General features: G+C 46.0%; 1 protein-coding gene across 1 annotated transcript; it reads right to left on the bottom strand.

Annotated features, from left to right (window-relative positions):
* Positions 1 to 10,036: 10,036 nt before the first annotated feature.
* On the bottom strand, positions 10,037 to 20,006 carry Uchl1 (ubiquitin C-terminal hydrolase L1). Its single transcript, XM_021635498.2, has 9 exons — positions 19,804 to 20,006; positions 19,683 to 19,694; positions 19,068 to 19,196; positions 16,366 to 16,516; positions 14,248 to 14,333; positions 14,121 to 14,168; positions 13,242 to 13,308; positions 12,242 to 12,300; positions 10,037 to 10,423 (listed from the first exon to the last, which is right to left on the bottom strand). The coding sequence occupies exons 1-9, from the start codon at positions 19,834 to 19,836 to the stop codon at positions 10,337 to 10,339; spliced, it is 672 nt and encodes a 223-aa protein (XP_021491173.1). The 5' UTR covers positions 19,837 to 20,006; the 3' UTR covers positions 10,037 to 10,336.
* Positions 20,007 to 21,895: the final 1,889 nt, after the last annotated feature.

Here is a 21,895-nt window from a genome sequence, read left to right as displayed (position 1 = left end):
TCAGGTGTGGTTTCCTTCTAGTGGAGTGGGCCTTAAGTGGGCCAATTGGTTGGCTACTCCCACAAGCTTCCTGCCACCATTGCCCTAGCGTATTTTGCAGGCAGGACAGATTGCAGGTCAAAGGCTTTGCAGCTGGGTCGGTGTCCATGTTCCTCTTTTCATAGCCTGCAGCGAACCTTCCTGTATCAAAGAGACTAGAAAGTAGGAGTGAACGGGCCATGTAGAATACAGCTCAACTTTTTTGTATTCAGTGAGTTGTGTGGGTGTTGTCCTCAGCAATGGGGACCCACTATCAGTTTGCAGAGAACAACCTTTTGTCTTAGCAACAGGCTGGGGTTTTTAGGGATTTCCATGGGACCCCTTGGCCAACAACTCAACTGAATGCAATCTAATCCCGCCACTGGAAGCCTTGCCTGGCTACAAGAGATGGCCAGATGAGATTCCATATTCCCCATTACTAGGAGTCCTCATTGGGTTCACCTTAAATTGAACGTCTCCATCAAATCCCTCCCCCCCCCCCCCCAGAGCTCATGGGACCTGCAGAAGAGGAGGCAGAAAGAGCGTAAAAGCCAACAGGGTTTCTGTGTCCAACTTCACATGATAGTTTTTGCTTCATCTTATGTTTTACTTTGTCACGTTTGGTTGTTAATGTTAGGAGGCAGTCTCCTGGGTCCAGCAAACTCAGGAACAAGTTCCATCTTGTTGGCAGGGTCAAAACTGAGTTCATATGCCCGGGCTCCAGAATTCAACTTCTATTCTGCTTCTTTGGGTGTTCCATGTTTGTCTGTTAACCAGCAAAGGATGTAAAGAAGGAAGCTGCCATTGTCCATTATCCAAACTAAGACACACAGGTTGTAAGTGTGTTGCCTGTCTTGATGTAAAGATTGCCCAGTCAGGGGCTGGAGAGATGCCTCAGCGGTTAAGAGCACTGACTGCTCTTCCAGAGGACCCTGGTTTAAATCCCAGCACCCACATGACAGCTCACAACTGTCTGTAACTCCAGGATCTAACACTTTCATAGACATACATGCAGCCAAAACACTAATAAAAATAAAATAAAAATAAAAAGAGAAGATTGCCTACTCCTTTGTTCCTTTATCACTCTAAATTCCAGGCCAAAGCCCAAAAGAGGACCTGACTACAAAGAGTTGAGTTGAGGGTCCTGAGACCAGATGACCTGGAAGACCCAGTCACCCCTCACTTAACCCTTATGTCAAAATACAATTGGTCAATACGCTAGCCCACCTTGCTCCTGTCCCCATCCTTTAAAATTGTCATACGTCTCCCTTTGAGGTCACGGCTCAGATCCAAAACTGGCTGCCTCCCTGCGTGTGCAGAAAATAAAGCTTGTATTTTAAACTTCTGCCTCTAAAGTGAGTTTTCTCAGCTTCCACCCCAAACCCAACATTATCTTGTAGAAGCCCGTTCTTTTCTAATGAGAGACAGAAAAGGAGTGGATCCAGGTGGGAGAGGAGGTAGGGAGAAACTGCAAAGAGTAGAGGGAGGAGACACTGTAATCAAGACATATTTTATGAGAAAAGAATCTATTTTCAATAAAAGAAAAATATTTTTAAAAGACCTTAAATTTAGATTTAATATCCACATACTGGATACTCATTGAACATGGAAACCCAGAGCTGGTGCCTTCAGGGAGCCTTCGCCCCTACATTCTAGTCTCTTTGACTCAGGAAGGTGCTCTGCAGGCTGTGAAAAGAGAAACATGGACACCAACCCAGCCACAAAGCCTTTGACCTACAATCTGTCCTGCCTGCAAAATATACTAGGGTAGTGGTTGTTACCTAAACTATTCGAGCTATTTTTGTTATATTTTAGCAAATGGTAATTATGTGTATGTGTATAAAACAATGGGTCTCATTTTATCTTCATGTATATATATAGTGTACTGATCATATGGCCCTCTGGAGTCCTATCTTCTGCAGACCCCCTCTTCTCTCTCCTCTGCCATTCCTCCCCCTGATTCCCTTCTTCATGTCTTTTTCTGTGAATTAATGAGTTTAACTGGGTTAGCTTACAGGAACATGGCTGAGAAGTACTACAGATAGTTTAATTTCAATCAACGCGAACAAGCTCTGTTCTAAAAACGCCTTTGTCCTCATCCTTAAGATTTTTAAAACTAAACATTTCCCTTGTTACCACACGGGACCACGGTTCAGGCTCTCCACGCAGTGCCCTGCACTGCCTCTCCAGCAAAAGCATCGCAGGCAAGACACAGCCCTTAACCTTGAACTAGAACTGTAGGCTGAGCATGAAAAAATAAATAAAATAAAATAAAATAAAAAACAGGGCTAGAGAGATAGTTGAACAGATAAAAGCATGTGCTGCTCTTGCAGAGAGATTGCGTTAAGTTCCCAGCAGCCATCTGATGTCTCTCTGGGCACCTGCATTTATCTTCTGACAGACACATACACTCACACATAATTAAAACAAAACCGATAGAATAAAAAGAAACTCTATCCCCAAGAGTGTGAATACCTCTTTACTCTTCATACCTCCTGGGAGACAGAATGTGTTATCTGACCATAAAGAGCATCACTGATGGGTTGGGAGGGAGCTATAGTTTAGGAATTTTGAGGATTTGTTTTTGTTTTGTTTTTAACAGGATATTCTTCTAAGTAAGGAGGTCTGGTTTTGGGGTCATCAGGATGGCTCAGCAAGTAAAAGTGCTTGCTGTCAAGTCCAAAGACCCGAGTTCAATCCCCAGAACCCACAGAGCCAAAGGAGAGAACTGACTCCCAAATGTTACCATCTGTCCTCCACAGGCAAGCCATGGTGAACACACACACACACACACACATACACACAGCTTTTCCTTTTCCTTTTTTTTTTTTTTTTTTTTTTTTTTTTTTTTTTTAACATTGAGGCAGGATGTAGCTATATTATTCAGGCTAGTCCCGAATTCTAACACTCAGGCAATGCTCTGTCCGGACTCTGCAGTGTCAGAGACTACCTGTGTGTGTTAACATCCTCAGCCCTCAAGATTAACTGTAGAGGAATGTTAATCCAGAACATGGCTGCTCTGGCAAGAGATCACATCCAAAGACCTTCTAGGTCTGTGTGATCCTGCTGGAATACAGACATGCCATTAATCCAGGAAAACAGAAAAGCAGATCTGAGTTCAGGGCCAGCCTGGTAGAGAGCAAGTAAGGAAAAAGCTCAGATCTAAGTGTGGTGATATGATACAAACCTTCAATCCCAAACAATGAAGGTAAAGATAGTTTGTAGAAGGAAGCACCCATGTTTGAAAGTGATGTCTAATTGAGTGGCAGAAAAAGCGACACATCAGAGAAAGATTTGATGGAATAGGATATTCCCAACTCTCACAAAAAGAGAGGAAAAGGAAGCTAAGGCACAATGCAGAGGAGAGGGCGGGGAGGAGGCAGTTTTATTGGAAGAGCTTTACAGAGAGAGGTTGAATGACAGAATAAGCTAGACACAGGTGAAGACAGAACAAGTCAGAGAAGGAGAAGGAGCCAAAGATTAGAAAAGATTGCTGGAGTTAGTCTGAAGCCAAACAGAACAATTGAGAGCTGAGAGAAGGCAGACTGAATCCCTCGGCTTAGAGAGGAGCCTGAGCCAGAACAGGTTAGGAAAACCAGCCAGCCAGAGTTCAGAAAGAACAAGAAAGGGTAAGCCTCTGAGGCTGAGAACGTTCTAGGTCAGACTGTACGGAGGCTAGAAGCTTCCAGGACTAGGCCTAGGTTAGCAGACAGAGGTGAAAGCCTCTGAGACAACAGTTAAACCAGGCGATTAAAGGTTCCTTTTACAGTTAACAAGCCACACTGAGATCACTAAGACATGCTCACATGCCCTAAGTCCTACACGTGTTCTTGTGCAATCCTGTGTGGAAGGCCCCGCCATCCTCATCCTCTACTGCTGAGGGGAACTGCTACACTTGACACCAGGCAATCTGACTACACAAGTTCACAGTGGCAAAACCACCCCTGTCTCCCCGGGAATACCAATCCTGGTTGAGAAACCAATCAGGTAAACAAAACAGTGATTTTGAAAGATCACACAATTCAAAGGGGAAAAGAAAGGAATTGCCAAATTGGCCACGGCTTCACCATGTACCATGGCAGAGCGGGCAGGAAACCGAGCGTGGTCCAGATAAGCTGAGGCTTTAGAGAACGTAAAAATAACTAAGACATAAAGTAGTTCTACAGCAGTGCCTGTTGAGAACAGAGTAACACAGGGCCTGGGAGATGGAAGGATGTCGGTAGCGTTTGCCGCGGAGCCTAGCCCTCATCCTTAGCATCATGTGGAAAGGTGACTGTGGCGGGGCACACTTGTCCTCCCGGTGCCGGGCAGCCAGTGAGCAGCCCGGGTCCCCGTAACCAGACAACCCACAGTCCCAGTGATTGACCCGTCTCAGGAAACAAGGTGGATAGGACCTAAGGACATCTGAAGTTGTCTTCTAGCCTACACACATTCAAGCACTCACACATGCATGCACACACGCACAGATGCACGTGACCCACACATACACCAAATGACCTTTACGACCCTGGAGACTAAGGAAGTGAAGTTGGTTTCAGCTGTAAACTGAAGAAACTTAAAAGTATTCTAGAATTAATAACCAGGAATCAGTGGGAAGAGGGAAGAATTAAAAGTTTGATTATAAAGATATTATATTTTTATAAAGATTATATTTTTATATAGTACTATAAAAACATCATCGTATTATAAAGATAATTCTTGAAATCTCAGGAAATAAAAATATAAGCACAGTGGCTAGAAGCAGAGAAGAACTGTGTTTTTATGAATAAAGTTAAAAAGTGCCAAGGAGGTGGCTCAGTGGTTAAGGGTACTTGCTATTCTTGAAGAGGACCTGGATTCAATTCCCCGCACCCACAGGGTGGCTCACAGCCATCGGTAACTCATTCCAATAGGCATGTACGTGGTGGACATATCTACATGCAGGCAAACACATCCAGACACATAAACGCAAATAAATAAACCTAAAAAGTAATAAAGACTAAATATAAGGAAGCACAGTAAAGATACAAGGGAAGGTATGGTAACATATGTCTTTAATTTCAGCATACAGGGCATCAGGGACAAGTGGGTCTCTGTGGGTCTGAGGCCAGCCTGCTCTGTATAGAGAATTCTAGGCCAGCTATGGTAACATAGTGAAAGCCTATCAAAATGGAAAGAAGGAAAGAAGAGGGAAAGAAAGAAGGAAAGGAAGAAAAGAAAGAAGGAAAGGAAGAAAAAAGAGAAAATTTAAAAAGAATAAAGATATAAAAAAAAATGTGAATTTTACTGGGATATCCAAGCCAGAATATTGGAAGGATTCATCAAAATGTGAGGCCATGAAGCTTAAACTTATCTTTTGCTAGGCCCATCTGTTTTAGTTTGAATGACAGGAACATCACTTACCAAGCGAGTAACCTCAGACAAACTGCTTGGGCTTTCCCGAAACGTGTTAGTCTTCCATCTTAAAAAGAGGCATACCACCAAGACCATAAAACGTAGTCAAATGGATAGCACACTTGAGTAGAACCAATACCTCACCTGGCTTTCAGGACACATACACACACATTTTAGACAGCTGTCTCGGGGGTTTCTCCGTGTCTGTGTGTGTTTCAGTCAGCCCAGGCATTATCTGAACAGTCTCATCGAGGGACTCAATTAGACATTAGGATTATTTGTTTTCAAAGGGGGATTTTAGCACCAGATGCCTTCGTCAGCCTCCACAACCTCCCAAGACCAGTAGTACCATTTTTTTAAGGAGAAATGAATTAAAGGAATAAGCTGATGTGTATATAACTCTTTGACAAGTCCAAGCTGTCAATCAGGAGGACCTGTTGGGTACCGAAGTCTCTGAATCACCTCATCTCGGAGGGATTTGCCTTCGAATGGGATCTGGCATGGACAGAGCTGTGTGTCTGACCGGAAGGACACTGGTGGCCTTAGACGGAAACTTCTAGCCCTTCCTAGACATGTCTCTCGGCTTTTAAGTATGTTTTATTTACTTATTATTTTGGTGCTAAAGAGGTTAAACCTAAGGTTTTGAGCTTCATCTCAGCACTGGTCCAGATCTCCCAGGGTCTATTTTAACACGAAAATCATGAGGATGTAGTAGGGGGTAATTTATTTGCTCTGTGACTGAGACAGAAGCAAGCTGAGGACACGTTCAATCAACTTCAACACCAACTGTCTGACTCCTAACTCAAGCGGGAACTTAAAATACATCCCTGTAGCCCCAACTCTGTACAACTAGAATCATCTAAACCTCTGTCCTTGTGGATTAGTATTGTCAGCTCGGCAGAATCTAGCGTTGCCTAGGAGACAGGCCTCAGGGCACACCTGTGGGGGACTATCTCGGTTGACTTGAATGATGTGGGAAGGCCATGCTGACTGTGAGCAGGACTGCTCCCTGGGCAGGGGATCCTGGATGGCAAAAAACGGAGAAAGCCAGCTGAGTACCAGCAGGCTCCCGTTGTTGTTTCTTGACTGCAGATGTGATATGAACAGCTGCGTGGAGCTCCAGGTGCCATGCCTTCCTCAGCATGATGGACTGTGTGGATCTTGAACTTAGATCACTTCTGTCAGGGTATTTAGTCACAGGAACAGGAAGGGAAACTAAGACAATTGTTACGTTTACTTTTTACAGTTTTTTTTTTTTTTTTTTTTTTTTTAGTTTTTAATAGGCAGCTCACAGATGTGGTTACTTTATTCTGAGGAACAGAGAGAGACCGATCTCAAAAAGTTGCTGGCAGGCATAAATGTGGTGTCTGCACACAATGGAATATTTGACCATAAGAAAGAATAAAATCCTACCGTTTATAGCAACCTGGGGAGGAATGGCCCCCTTACTATGCCAAATGAAGCCAAGGACAGACAGATATTACATGCTCTCGATGGAAGCTTTAACAACAACAACAAAAAGGTTGATCTTATTGCAACTGAGTAGAAGAGTTGCCAGAGGGCAGGAGGTGGTAAATGGGGTATGACAGGGGAAGGCTGGACGATTAGAAGTGAAAATTACACAGGAGGAGAAAGTTCTAGTGTCTGGGGTAGGCAGGATGACTACAGTTCACACCTTACATATTTTATTTTGACGGTTTTGAAGATATTTTCAAGACAAATAATGTTTAAGAAGATGAGAATGCTAATTGCCCTGATTTGATGATTTCACACTGTATACACATGCACACACACACACACACACACACACACACACACATCAATGATCATATTACCTCCTGAAAATGTAATTACTTAGATCCAAACTAAGGCAATCTTCTTCTATTTTATCTGTGTGTGTAGGAATTGGTCCTCTCCTTCTACCATGTGGGTCCTGGGCATTAATCTCAGGTTGTCCTTGGCAGCACTTAGTGGGTACTAAGCCATCTTGCTGGACCTCAAAATACGGAACTTGAAAGCGCTATCATCGTAACACTAAATGAAAAGATGTCGCTCGATTAACTGTCAGGGTGCTTGCCCAGCATAGACGAAGCCCTGGGTCTGACTCTCAGCCTTGCATTAACAGTAGGGTAGTACAGGTCTGTAATCTCAGTGCTTTAGGGGGTCGAGGCGGGAGGAACAGGGGTCCCAGGTCACCCTCATCAAGTCTCAGACCAGCCTGAGCGACAGGAGACCCTGTCTCAAAATATAACAGGGGCTGAGATGTCTCAGTGCAGTTTGATCCCCAGAACCCACATTGTCTTAGTTAGGGTTTCTATTCTTGTGATAAGACACTGACAAAAAGTAGTAACTCGAAAAGGAAAGGGTTTATGTCATCTTACAGCATACAGTCCATTATCCCAGGAAATTTGGGCAGGGGCTCTCGGGCAGGAACCTGGAGGTGGGAGCTGACACGGAAGCCACAAAGGAGTGCTGTTTACAGGCTTACTTAGCCTGCTATTACACAGCCCTGGACCATCATCAGCCCAGAGGGGACACCCACAGTAAGCTGGGCCCTCCCACACCAATCATCAATCATGAAAAACGCACCACAGGCTTGTTCTCCGGCCAATCTGGTTGGGGCATTTTCTCAAACGGCAATTTCTTAAATGTCCTTCTTTCCAAATGACTCCAGCTTGTGTCAAACTGACAGGAAACTAGCCAGCACACCACACACAGCCAGATGCAGAGGCACGTGCCTGTAATCCCAGCATGCTTACAGCAAAATGGGAGGCAAAGACAGGCGATTCCTAGGCACTTGTGGGCCAGCTACCCTCACCGAAGCAGAAATGAACGAGAGACTCTGTCTCAAAGTCCAAAAGCAAGGATGAACATCTGGGGTTGACCCCTGACCTCCACATCCATGCTGTGATAAACATACACCAAAACCACAAAGACAGCTGTGACCCAGGTTGTCAGGACTCCTGTGCCCAGAAGATGGAACTCTTCTGAGAATCAAGACAGGTAGTGTGAGCTCCAACCCCCTATGGAATTCTTGTACTACAACTACAGCCTCACCAAGGTGCCTTGAGCTGGCCTTGAACTTCATTGGCCTACTTCAGCCTTCTGGGTGGCTGGGATTAGTCTTACAGGAGTCATTTGTCTTCACAGGGTTGTTTATCCTTCAGGGACATTTTACGAAGTACATAGGGATTCTTCATCATTTACAGTGAAATATGTATTTTAAAACAAAGAACTCCTAGGAACGAATTACCAAAAGGCAAAAAAAAAAAATGTTGATGCTGACTGGAATATGTCAAATACAGTTAGTACCTGAGCTAGCTCCCAACAGGTTCCTGTTGATGCAGATGACTGACGGGAGACAAAGCTTCCTGGCATCAGAATTCCAAATAAGCTGTAAGCTGTCTACCTCAAGGTCACCGTTCCAGCTGTGGGCTGTGCCTGGAGATGTTCCTCAGCTAAGTGACAGAGTCCAATAGGGAAAACTATGAGTCAAGATGAAGGTAGACACTTTTTATATAACCTCGGAGAACAGCACTTAACCACTCAGCTCTTGAATCCCAAAGCTCGTAAGTCAAGTCATTCATGAGGAACACGTCAGACAAACCCAAATCAGAGCTGGGGAGATGACTGAGTGGGTGAAGCTGACCAAGTGCAACGAGCAGAGTTTGATCCCCAGAATCCACATAAAACCCAGATACAATGTGTGAATCCGTAACCTTGGCTCTCCTGTGGTGGGGTGGAGTGGAGACAGGAGAGTCAACTGAAGTTCACAGGTGCAGCCCAGCAACAGCAACCAGAGACCCTGCCTCCAACATGGCGGATGGAGAGACCAGACTCCTGAAAAGCTGTCCTCTGGTCTCCCCATGTTCACTGAGGCATTCGTGCACCTGCACACCCTCCAGAGCATACACACACACCCATGCATCACACACACATATGAACAGTCCCAAAGAAAACTTAAAAGAAAAATTTCTGACATCAAGGGCAAGCTGCAAACTGCTCATTCTGCTCAGTCCTGCTCAAAACAATCTAGGCCATCAAACTAAGAAAGGGGGCCACCATCCAGGAGCCCAATGTAACATGTGATCCTGAACTGAGAGATGGCATTCAGTAAACAAGGAAGTATGCTAGGTTCTTCAACCAAGTTATCAGGACGGATTATGATGTAATATCAACCATCAATGATACAGGAAACTGGGTGTGGGCCTTACAGAGATCATTCTTAAAACTGCCTATTCATAACCTTTCCTTCCTTCCTTCCTTCCTTCCTTCCTTCCTTCCTTCCTTCCTTCCTTCCTTCCTTCCTTCCTTCCTTCCTTCCTTCGACAAGTCTTATTTGGTAACCCAGGACAGCCTGAAACTCATGGCCATCCTCCTGCTTCAACCTCCCTAGTGCTAGGATTACAGGATTGAGTCACCACACCTAACCTACACTGAACGTTTAAAAAATTGAGTTTCTACAAGTATGTATAGGAATGTAAGTACACAGAAATAAAAGTCTAGATTAAACACTAAACTAATACTAATTCATGGTAATTTTCTTACTTGCTTTAGATGGAAAACATCTTGTCTATCACTTGTCAAAATCTGAGAGACGGGGCAGGGGGAGGAGGAGTGATGGAAGGGGAAAAAAGCCAGTTGATACTGTCACCAGCAGAAAAGTTTTATTATTCCTCTTAAGGACAGACAAACCACATCCAAGGCCTTAACTTACAGACAAGATAGTAAGGTACGAGATACAGGAGGGGAAATGCTTTGCCTCTTAAGTTCACACTGGTGTGGCTATGACAGAGCTCCCTGGTGGCCTGGGTGGGGTGGAGGGCATGGGGCTGTAGAACGCAAGAAGACAGCTGTGGTTATAAGTGCTAAAGCTGCAGACCAAGGGCGGGGCTGCGAGGGCCTGCCCAGGGAAGGGGAGCGGCTGGTTTTCTCCCTGCAAGACTCAGGCTGCTTTGCAGAGAGCCACGGCGGAGAAGCGGACCTCTCCCTGCTCGCGCTCAGTGAATTCCCTGCAGACCTTGGCAGCGTCCTGAAAAGGAGGGATGGTATTAGTATCCAAAGGGAACCTGCTGGAGACAAGGGTTTCAAAGAGAAAATATTTCCAAGGCCTAGTTGAACAGTTTACCCTCACTGGCTTTAAAGGATGGAGGTAAGGGAGGGACTCTAAACCACAGACTCAACGTTAACTTGGAGTTCCTCATTTACTCCATGTTCTTATGCCACATGCCTGGTTTGGTATAACTTGGTTCACCAATGTTTGTGAGGTGAGCAGATCTTTGATGTTCCAAAGCCAGGTCCTTTATAAAGAAGGGTCTCAATGGACAGTGGCCAAGAACCACGGTTCTACCACTGACTTCACAGAAACCTTAGACAATGATCTCTCTGTCCTGGGTCCCTATCCTAGAAGTGAGGGCAAGGAGCCTCACTTCCTGCATCACTGAGGGACTCAAGAGAAAGCAGAACTCACTCAGGAAATCACCCAGCCCAGGAGTCAGTGAACTGCAGCCTGCAGACTCTTGGCATTTTGCTGACGGACACAGGGAGCCCTGTTCATTCAGGGACCATCTATCTAGCAGGGCTTAATGCTGCAGAAGCAGCACTGGATAGCTGCCACAGAGCCCCGCCCCACAGGAAGCCCTAGTACTTCCCACTGTGTGCATGCCGGGCAATGGGAGAGATTAGCTGTTGTTGCTACTGCAAGTCAAGTTATACCTCACACAAAATTTCCTTTGTAACAGCATGCTGATTCCACTAAAGCCTCGCTTTTAGTTTAAAAGGGCCTGTAACAGTTCAGAGCTGAGGCTTCGGTAGTCACCTCCAGCAGGATTAATTGTAAAGACTTAATTCTTTCTTTAGAAACGTTCTATGTATCTAGGTGTTTTGCCTAGATATGTATGTATCCCCAGTGTCTGTGGCAGCGAGAAAAGAGCGTCAGGGGGAGCTGGAGAGGTGGCGCAGAAGTTAAGTGTGCTGACTGCTCTGCTAGAGGTCATGAGTTCAATTCCCAGCAACCACATGGTGGCTCACAACCATCTGGTGCCCTCTTCTGGCATGTATACGTACTAGATCTTTATAAATAAATAATAAAAAATAAAAGAGCATGATTATGATTCTGCACGATTATGAGACAACACAGGGTACTACAAATCAAAGCCAGAGCCTCTGCCCAGCGCTGCCACACGCTTAACTGATAAGCCATCTCTCCAGCCCCTTACCTGTGTAGGTGTGTGCATAGTAGCTGCCCTAAAGCTGGAATTAGAGGTAGCTGTAAACTGCCTAGATGTGGGTACTGGGAACCGAACCTGGGTCCCCTGCTTAAGCAGAACACACTCTTTTAAGAGTTAAGCTGTCTCTCTGTCTCTGGACAATTGATCCCAAATCCCCTGCTCTCCAATAGATCTCCAGTAGATCATGGGGAAAGAAAAAATACATATAATTTGCCTAGCCAAAAGTTGTAATATATATCCGACAAGGCTGGTCCATACCCGGAAGCCTCGACGGCTTAGGGAAGGTGTAGAGAACGGAGATTTCACTCTTTAGTTACGCTGCAACCTGACAAGGAAATATGGCTGCCTTAATCCCACGCGAAAGCCAAGCAATGGCTTTCAAGCCAACTCTAACCAAAGGTGGCACACGAAACAGATTAGTCAGGGCTTCTTTGAGGAACCCTGTTTTAAAACCACCTGCTGTCAAACGAGGCAGACAGAATGACTAAAGTGATCTTTAAGCCCTAAAGAATGCTATTAACCAACACAACTGATGCCGCTGTTCTGAATGTCGGCTCGGTACACAAAAGTAGCTCAAAGAAGCGTGTCTGCAGCGTTGAGAGACGCATTCCAGGGATTACCTGCAGCAGAGAGTCCTCTGAGCTGGTGCCATGGTTCACTGGAAAGGGCATTCGCCCATCTAGAACAAAGAAGCCAGGCATATCAGCTTTCAGGATACGGTAGCTGCCCAACCCAGAAAGGATTTTTGGATTCCTCCAAATGCTGTTACTATTCCAACAACGGAAACTGGATGCAATGAGGTTCAAGTGCTCCGGGGGAGTCACCAACAGTTCTAGTCTACAGTTGATAAGATCACACAGACCTGACCCGGCTCCCCTAATAAGAGGAACTGTACCCCCACGTTTTGGAGGCAACAACTGTGTAAAAATTAGGCAGTCTCCAGGGAAGTTTCCAACCTCTGTTTATCCATGGCTGAGTGCCTTATCTCCTTTACCCTTGGGAGCCTTTAAGTCTTTGACAGTACAGCCGCAAGCCTTTCTCCATTAAGATAAAATGAATATTCCTTTTTATTGCCGTAAATATAAAAGATGCCCAACAGGTCCAAATTCACTTTACAACCTGGGCACAGTGTCACACCTTTAATTCCAGGATTTGGGAGGTAGAGGCAGGCTGATCTCTGTGAGTTCGAGGCCAGTCCAGCCTACATGGCGAGTTTCAGGACACCCAGGCTATGCAGACAAACGCTGTCTCAGACAAACACATCTTTAACAAATCTGTTTTCCAGAAGCAAGGTCATCTTCAGGCACTGATCCTTGTGTTAAATGGATATTAGAGGACACTCTAAGGGAATAGGGTGGGGAGTGCCAGGAATCCTTACAACTGATGCCAGTCTGTCACTGGCCTGTCACTGAAATCATTCACTGGGCAATTCCTCATTGCCTGAGGAGGGCCATCTGGGTGCAACAGAGGGCTAACTATTGCCATTGGAATACACAGTTCTGGCTTTATAAATCGCTGCACACCTACTGCCAGAAAGCCACATACCAATGCTGCAAAAAGAGATGAAGTCTCAATGAATACATGAAACCACACTGGATTCCAAAATGGAGTGATACGCACCAAGCTCGTAGAGGTGGCCGTCCACATTGTTGAACAGAATAAAGTGGAAATTCACTTTGTCATCTACCTGAAGAGAGCCACAGGGGGGAAAAAATCAATGAGGTAGCACACAGCTTACTAAAAATAAATTTTCTTACCAGCCAAGTGGAATATACTTCAAACAGCTTGCACTTACACCCACCAAGGCAGAAATCCTGGAATGCTTGGGCCAGCTCTGCAGGCCTATGTCCAGTATGCTTATTAATGGGAGGAGATGGGGCTTGGGGAGGGGTCCAGAAGGCAGAAGAGACCTCTGTAGTAAGGTATGCCCTGGCTTCAAAGTTAAAATTTGCATCTGACACTAGACTTTAAAGTCTAAATGGTTCTCAACTTTCCTAGCTCTGACCCTTTAATACAGTTGCTTATACTGTAGCACCCCTGACCATAAAATCATTTCGTTGCTACTCCAGAACTGTAATTTTGCTACGGTTATGAATTGTAATGTGACGGATCTGATACGCAGAATACCTGATATGAGACCCCAAAGTGTCATCTGAACCCCAAAGAAGTTGCAACCAACAGGCTGACAATCGCTGCCTTTGAAGGTCTGTTCACGCTATGGTTTACTTATTTTTTGGTGCTGGAGTTGAACCCACGGGCTCTTACAAGCTAAACACAGGATCCACCACTGAGTTAATCCAATTGTCAAGTAGATTTCTATAACTATTGAGGGGAACAGATCAAGTCTAAATGTCACAAGAGAAAGGTTTTCTGGAGTCAGTTGGCCTTGGTGGGCTACACTTGCTGCTCACTGCTTTGCAGTAACAGATTCCTGTAAATGTGTCACAGGAGGGCGCCTGGGCACAGCCTGACTCAGGTCTTATTGGCATTTGTATTTACCCGACACTGGCCCTCCTGGGCCACGGAGTCATGGGCTGCCTGAATGGCCTGCAGAAGGAGAGAGAAAGCCATTAGTAAGCAGCCCTCCAGAGCCATTTAAAGGTATTGCTACAGAAGCACTTTTTACCTCGTTCTTCTCAAAGCACTTCGCTCTGTCTTCAGGGGACATCTTCTCCGTTTCAGACAGAAACTGTTTCAGGATCGATCCATCCTCTTTCAGAAAGAAAATGTACACGTCAGCACAGACTGAACAAGGTAAGTGGGCGCACACTTACTGCCCACTTAGGCCTCTGCACAGCTGCTCCCATGAATACCTCAACCTAGTCCACTCTAGGGATGTGGATTTCGATGTGCCTTTTCACAGCCTAGCTTCCTAACCACTCCTTGCTGCTATAATCAGGCCAGACAGGCTGGTCCACTCTTCAGTGCATATGTTCCTTCTTAGCTGGTCCCGACATCCCAATCCTTGTCCCACTCATTTCTCAAATCTCACATACTCAAATCATGTATTTTGGGGGGATCATATATAATCCCTTAAAAGCAGAGCCTGCCATGTCTGTGGCTGACTCTGTACAACTTCCTAACTCAATGAAACATCCATCCATCCATTCATTCTTTTTTTTTTTTTGGTTTTTCAAAACAGAGTTTCTCTGTGTAGTCCTGGCTGTCCTGGAACTCACTCAGTAGAGAAGGCTGGCCTCAAACTCACAGAGATCCGCCGGCTTCTGCCTCCCTGAGTGCTGGGACTATAGGCATGAGTGACCACCACCTGGTACTACATCTATCATATATGTTACCATAGTAACATTCTAATCTAGTAACAGTTCCTAAATCCAGGTTTTTATTTCAGAGTGGCCAATGGAATACAGAATGCCATTAGCACAAAGGTCTCATGGGAAGACCTGTGCCCTCTGGCTTAGAGCCCGATGCCGGCTGCCTTTGGGATAGGCACTGCTCAGTGGCGGTAAGAATGGAAGGCCAGAAAGCCAGCTATAACAAGAATAACTGATTTCAAATGACCAGTGTGAACTTTCAGCTCTAGATTCAACAAACTCAGTGAGGATTGTTTCAAAATCTGGAGAGGCTGAAGACTCCAAAGCATAGTACTTGCCTAGCCCTGCACTGGATTCCCATTACTATGAAGACAGAAACCCAAAACCTGGACTTGGTGGGAATCCTCTTAACTCCATGAGAAGGACTGAGTCAAATTAACTTTTGGACCTCAGTTCTACCATGGTTCTAACCTTCCATCACCCCGATCCCAGGACCATAAGGCTTCTTAGAAGAAATAAAGATGGACCAAGATAGAGCTTCCTAAAACGGCTTCATCATATCCATATATGAAAAAGAGCTTCCAGACCTAGGTACTTACAGACAAACAAGCATTTTAATTTAAAAAGTATGTAAGGGTACTTTTGTAAGCACAAGAATCATAGTGAGAATAATTTTTTATATACATGTGTTGAGTGTGTGATCAACCCTAGAACCCTGTACTGTTAGACAAATACTCTACGACTGAGCTAGATGTGTTTTGGACACAAGGTCTCTTAGTGGCCTTGAATAGACTCAAGTAATCCTCCTACCTCAGTGATCTGAGTCACTGGGACGACATTTGATCTGCAGGAGCAACAGTGCTGAGTATAATCAATCTATAGCCACCTGCAGCCATTCAAATTCAGAAGATGGCAAACGACTATTACTTCTTTTTTACAAATAGTTTTCATCGAACACAGCCACACCCATCTGCTTCCAGCATAGCTACGGCCCGTTTTCAGCTAGAGTCAGAGACCACACAGCTCTCAAAGCCTAAAGTCTTACTCTCTGGCATCCTTGGCCTGAATCACGCATAACTGCTTTGTGATTGAAACATCTTCTTGCCAATTCCCACGCCTCTACAAGCTTAAGGGCCCACACCTCTTTCTCCCACAACCTGTCCGGCTTTCACTGGAGGTGGGCAGAAGCCCTTTGGGGTTTCAGTCTGCTGCTGCTGCTACGCATGAGACACAGAACCACTGCAGACAGGACCTATTGATCCTTATTTGCTGGCTTAACTCTTTGAACCCCAAATTGCAAGCTTAAATGGATGGTGAGAAGTCCCCCCCAAACCTATATCAAAGTAAAGAAGGACTCTGTGCACCAAGCTGTGCTCTAACCCCCACAGACACGCTGTGTCATGCACCCATACCAATAAACATTTTTTAATTTCAAGAAATAGCAGATGACCAAGTTATTAAGCTGCAAGTACCAAACTCCAGCTTGTCTTGATTGTTGGCCACTGCATGGATCAGCCCGATGGTGCCGCAGGAGTTCCCGATGGTCTGTTTCATGAAGTAAACTTTGGGGCTGACTTCTTGTCCCTTCAGCTCCTCGATTTGCTTTTTCCTGAAGTTTTCATGCTGTGAACAGGGAGGAAATGTTTTATCTTTCCACCTCAAAATGAAAATGCAAAGTAAGCAGACGGCAGCCCAGCCAGTTCTGAAGAGACCCATTGTAGGATGTGTGACCATGAGCAGAGGCCATGGTTCTAGATGCTGTTCAAGTCTCCCTCCCACACCCCAGCAGGCCACCAGGCTCCTCCCTGATGCTGCAGTGCAGGCAACTGCCCTTGGATGCTGACCAAGACTGTCTAGACAACGCGGCAACCTTTAGCTGGAGATGGGGTGTCATGAAATCCGGAAACAGTTCCGCTCAAGGTTTTCTCCCTTGGACAGAACAATGACTGTATTTCATACAGGCCTCCTCCTAATCAAGCTTTGAACACCACCCAGGGCTAACACCAGCATCTGCGTCGCTACTCTGTAACTGCTCCATTTGTATGCAAGTCTTTAAGCAAGGTTTAACTGTTGGAAGGGGCAAGCAGATGCAAGAGTCCTTTCTCATTTGTTTTAGAAAGTTAAAGACAGTTGGTGGGAGGATTGGACTATGGTTTAATTAAAAAAAAAAAATTCACCTTGTAAAAAGAATTCAGGGCACTAGTTTATCCTTGTCAGCAATACGAGAGGCGGTCTAACCAGAGGACAGAGTAGCAACCGTCAAGGGGAGAGTCTACTAATATGAATGGGAGATTTTCTCAAAGCTTTGCAAGCTTCTCGCTCATTCCTCTCACCACTGCTTTTGGAAGACCTGAGAAGTTAGGACCTGCGAATCAAAAGCAGGTGCTACAGCCACAGGCACACCTACTCCTATGTCCCGCAGAATGCACACAGCCTGCCAGCCAGCACGGGTCGGATTCTAGTAGCCTTGTGTCTACTGTACGTGGAAATGAAGTATGTGATTTCTCTGTGGCTCTGGAAGAGGAGTAAGATTTTTCTGTCCCACTAGATGAATTCAAACTCCACCTTAGGATATTCCTGCTTCCTCTTTACTGTGAAGGGTTTTCACCCCTCTTAAGGCTGATCAGCTGCCATTTTAAAACAGACTAGCACTGCCCTTTAGGATTGCTTGAGTTCTCGAATGGAGACGATGTCTGCAACTACCTCACCACCACAAAGTGAATCAAGCTGTTCATTTAGGTTTTCCCAATTTAAGCTGAGTCAGGATTAGACTGTCTGCTAAACTAGCTTGTGGGTGGATGTCAAACTTTAAGCTTCATCTCCCATTCAAAATTCTTCAGTGTTTTACCCATTACATATGCAGAACGGGTACTCGGTGAGACAGACTGGACTGCAGCTAAAGAGCAAAGCAGTGGTCCCAAACCAAACCGAAACGTTTTCTAAAAAGATCTGCTGCCAAATGACGCCAGCAGCTCAAGGCAGACAGGCTGCACCACTGCCTCCCAGAGGCCTTGCCTGAGCTCTGCTCAAAACCTCCAAGTCATCATGGTTCCTCCGAAGAGCAGGCCCTGGAAATGCTCGAGTGGAAGAGGCGGGCGGCTCTGGTTCAGCCAAGGAAGCCAATACGACATGGAGTGGCAGCAATAGCAGCTTCCATTTCAAGACAAGGCGCTGAGATCTTCCACTCCATATGCTTGAACTCAAACTAGACCCTCTGCTGGGAGAAAGGTCTGGAACTTTCCATACAGCTTGGCTTTGGTCAAGAATGCTTCTAGAGCACCTGCCCTCAGGATGGTATTTAATTAACCTCATCCCATTTAGAGTAGTGCCAGAAATAGCAATGGTTCCAAGTTTTGCCAAATCCATCCCCTCCTAAATCAGCAGGCAACTGACAGCAACAGGAGACAAGATGGTGCCATATTTACTGGGACTCCATGCACTGCAAGCCAACACAGAGCCCACTGTTTTGTTTTTTTATGTCTGATGCCCAGCCTTTGAGTCACAGTCACCTCTGAACAGTGGAAGAGGGGAGACTGCTTCAGAAAACGCAAGGTGTTTCCATAACTGTGCTAAAGAAGACCTACTGCATCCCAGCCACAAGGTCAGAGAAGTAGACTCGGCCACTCATAAGAGTCTCTGCACCAGTGATTCAGCTTTAAAGGGCAGGTTCAACAGTGTGCTTGCTTTGGGGGGTAGGGTGGAGAATCCTGAATCCACCAGAAAGGCAGGTGGAGAGGTGGTGAATTAAGAGGCAAGCCAGGTCCTCTTCAATTTACAGCTAGGGGAGAGTCTGAGAACCAAACAGGGACCTGACCCCTTACAGCCCTTAAAAGGAAACGGCCATCCTCAAGTGGAAGCAAACCTCGGAAATAATAAATAGATGAGTAAAGAAATAAATGAACAAATGACTGAGTAGGTGTTCTTTCTCGGGATAACTGGAAAAATAAGACTTAGAATTAACGGTCTCCTCTTCCAAATTGAAGGCAAAGAGGCAATAATAGCCATCACAATAGGAGCACCAATGAATAGCTACCACGAATGCAGGCACCTCCCATCCTAGGAGGTGGGATCCTCATCCCCCTACCCTACAGGAAGAAGGGACAGCGTGTGGTAGTGGCACACCCCATAGCCCTGTGCATCTTCTCAGACCTGCCCATCACAGACCTCACCCTACCTGGGCTGTGAGGGGAAACAGCAGCAGCAGCGAGCAGGCAGGGGATGGCACTGAGCCCAGAGTCTCCTCCTCCAGCCCCAGCACGTCCACGAAGCGCCACTGGCCGGCGACACCGAGCCTGGCCAACACCTGCAAAGAGGAGGCAGGGCAGCCAGACCGAAAGAGACAAATGATGGGCACCTGCTAAGGGGCGGGGTCAGCACGCGCATCCTCCCCACCCGCCAACAAACACACGGACCCCCACCCGAGTCTGGGAGGAGCCTCCGCGCCGCCCCACCCTCACCCTCCCACCCTCCGTGCCGCGCAGTGACACAGCACAAAGCTCGGCCCACACGTGGCTCACGCGAAGCCCTCGGACAAGAGTCCGCTAGGCGGTCGCCACGCCCTCGAAGGCTGTTCCCGGTGCTCGTCCCCGTCCGGGAGCATCCTCCGCCACCTCCCCGTGATCGATCTCTCAGTCACCTCCAAGCCCCCCCAATTAACTTCAGGCCAGAGACGACACCCAGGAGGGCGCCCTGGCCCGGCCACCTCCACTGCGCAGGGCGCGGCCGGCTAGGCATCTCAGACGATGCTCCCGGGGGAGAGGGGACGGAGGCTGCGCGCCACGCCACTCACTTTGTTCAGCATCTGAAAGGCAAAAGCAGAGAGGAAAATGATCAAGCGATCCCACTCAGCTACCTTGCCGGAGCTAAGGCCCGGCCCTTTGCTCCCAGGGCGGCCCGGCAACTACATTCACCTCGGGGTTGATCTCCATCGGTTTCAGCTGCATCTTCGCGGACGGCTGTAGCAGACACAACCTAGAAGAGCCGAAAAACAGCGGGTGGAGCCGCCCAGGCTGCGGCTATAAAGCTCCGGCCCGACGCACTGGGGAAGCCTGAGCAGGGGAGGCAGGGACAGAACCAAGCGGAGGAAGATGGCCCGAGAGGACTCGAACCCCCCCGTGCGCTGCACGCAGTGGTACAGCCGGGCCCCCAAACCTTGCAGTCTCACTCGCGGGTGAGATAATCCGGTGGTTGTGGAGCTGGGTTTTGTTGGTGGGTGTTCCTTGAGCTGCATGGAGCAGCCTTTTTTGATGGAGCTTTTTTTTTTTATTTGGGGCGAAATTTCTGGAAACCCATCCTCTACCGTCTCAGTCATTCCAAAGCTCGAGGGTCTCTGAAACGTTGGGAAAAAGCACAAAATCAACAGGTACATACGTATTTTAATGTGAACATAAATATTTGTCGCTCCCCACCCCCACCTTGGAACAGTTTGTACTTAAACCTTAGACAATCAGTCCTCCATGTTAAATCGAACCTGGGTCCAGGCTCGTTTTTTAATGGGCCGCCTAGAATAAAACATCAGATATGTAACCGGTAATGCATTAGTGAAGCTGATGTAATGTGACTCCAGGGGAAGAACCGGTGGGTCTTGGGGAAGCAATACAAACAGTGACTGTAATACAAGACACACAGAATACAGTCGGGTACTTTAGAAGCAGATCAAAGAAATGGATAGGTGATTTGGAGATGAGAGGCTTAAAGAAAACAGCATTTTTTTTTTTAAATGGGAAAGCCGTTTTCAAAGAGCAGAGGCTTGGGAAAATAAGAATCTGCTCCGCAGCACTTTCAGCAGAGAAGAAAGGGAACAGCAGCAGCCGAGGAAACCATGGTTCTCTAATGATGTCGGATGGGATGTGTCCTTTCTAACAGGCACATCCAAGAGACGGAAAGAAAACGCTTATGCTGAAAGATGAGCCAGATCTGTACCAATTGTCAGGGAAGCTAAACCACAGAGTGAGGTGGCTAAGGAAGCAGTCAGGTTGGAGGTTGGGTATTTAAAAAAAAAAAATGCTCAGAGCAAATGGTGAAAGAACAGACAGACTGAGAGCCTGGAGCTGGCAAGGATAGGATGGAGGGTGGAGGGAACCAACATGTTTTTTTGTTTGTTTTTTGTTTGTTTGTTTGTTTTTACAGTGCTGTGTTCCTGCTTGGATCCTTTACCCAGGCCATTTATTTCATCCTGAGAGGGTCCAGTGAATATATTGCATTAATGAATTTTTATAAATCAGGATCCGGGGCTTAGAGACATTCATTTTCTTGGTGTCACAGGTGGAAGTGAGGCAGGAAGACAAGCCCTGGTAAATAAAGCTGAAAGGGCCCATTTTCTATTTAAGGTTCAGCGACAGGCTACTTCAATTTTCTTCCCATTTTCAATATCAGGAAAAAAAAATGATCTTTACTTACCAAGGGAGAGGCAAGAATCCATTAGTAAGATCGTAATGAGTGAATTTTATGCTATGCAAATTACATCTCAATGAAGCTAATAAAAAGAATCAAGACAGTTGAATACACGATCCAAACCACTTGGCTACACTGGATGCATTTTTGTCTTTTGGCAGAGACAAACTACATTTCCAGTTTTCTTCATTTCTTCATCCATTCCACAAATAATTGCTTAAGCATTCCCCACGACTGGCCACTGAGCTTGGGAATACTAAGGTGAAGCCAAAAACGAATATGGACACTTTCTTCATGCAGCTTTTATCAACAGTACAGTGTGGAAGGAACACCTAACTCAGTGAAGGGAAGTAAAAAGACAGGAAAGGAGATGCAATTAAGCTAATGCTGATGGACAGGCAGAAGTCAACAGTGGACAGTTATTATCAGAATAGCTAGAAAGAACAGTATGAAGTCATGACCTGGAAGTCTTTGTGAAAGCTACTCCGTTATTCAGTCAACAAACAAGTGTGTGTATACATTCATATATATGCAAAATAAACATTGTATATATAATATATATTATATATTGTACATATATGTGTGTGTATATATATATATGGTGTATCA

Source organism: Meriones unguiculatus, chromosome 3, assembly GCF_030254825.1.
Source record: "Meriones unguiculatus strain TT.TT164.6M chromosome 3, Bangor_MerUng_6.1, whole genome shotgun sequence".
In the NCBI taxonomy this organism is placed as follows: domain Eukaryota; kingdom Metazoa; phylum Chordata; class Mammalia; order Rodentia; family Muridae; genus Meriones; species Meriones unguiculatus.
This window is presented reverse-complemented; position numbering and strand designations above follow the sequence as displayed.

Excerpts from the sequence above, each read along its gene's own strand:
- Uchl1 (XM_021635498.2), bottom strand. The coding sequence starts at position 19,836 with ATGCAGCTGAAACCGATGGAGATCAACCCCGAG. Across the intron at positions 14,334-16,365 it reads TCAAGACAAGCTGGAGTTTG|AGGATGGATCGATCCTGAAA; the intron begins GTACTTGCAGCT and ends TCTTTCTGAAAG. Across the intron at positions 12,301-13,241 it reads CGGCCACCTCTACGAGCTTG|ATGGGCGAATGCCCTTTCCA; the intron begins GTGCGTATCACT and ends TCTTTGTTCTAG.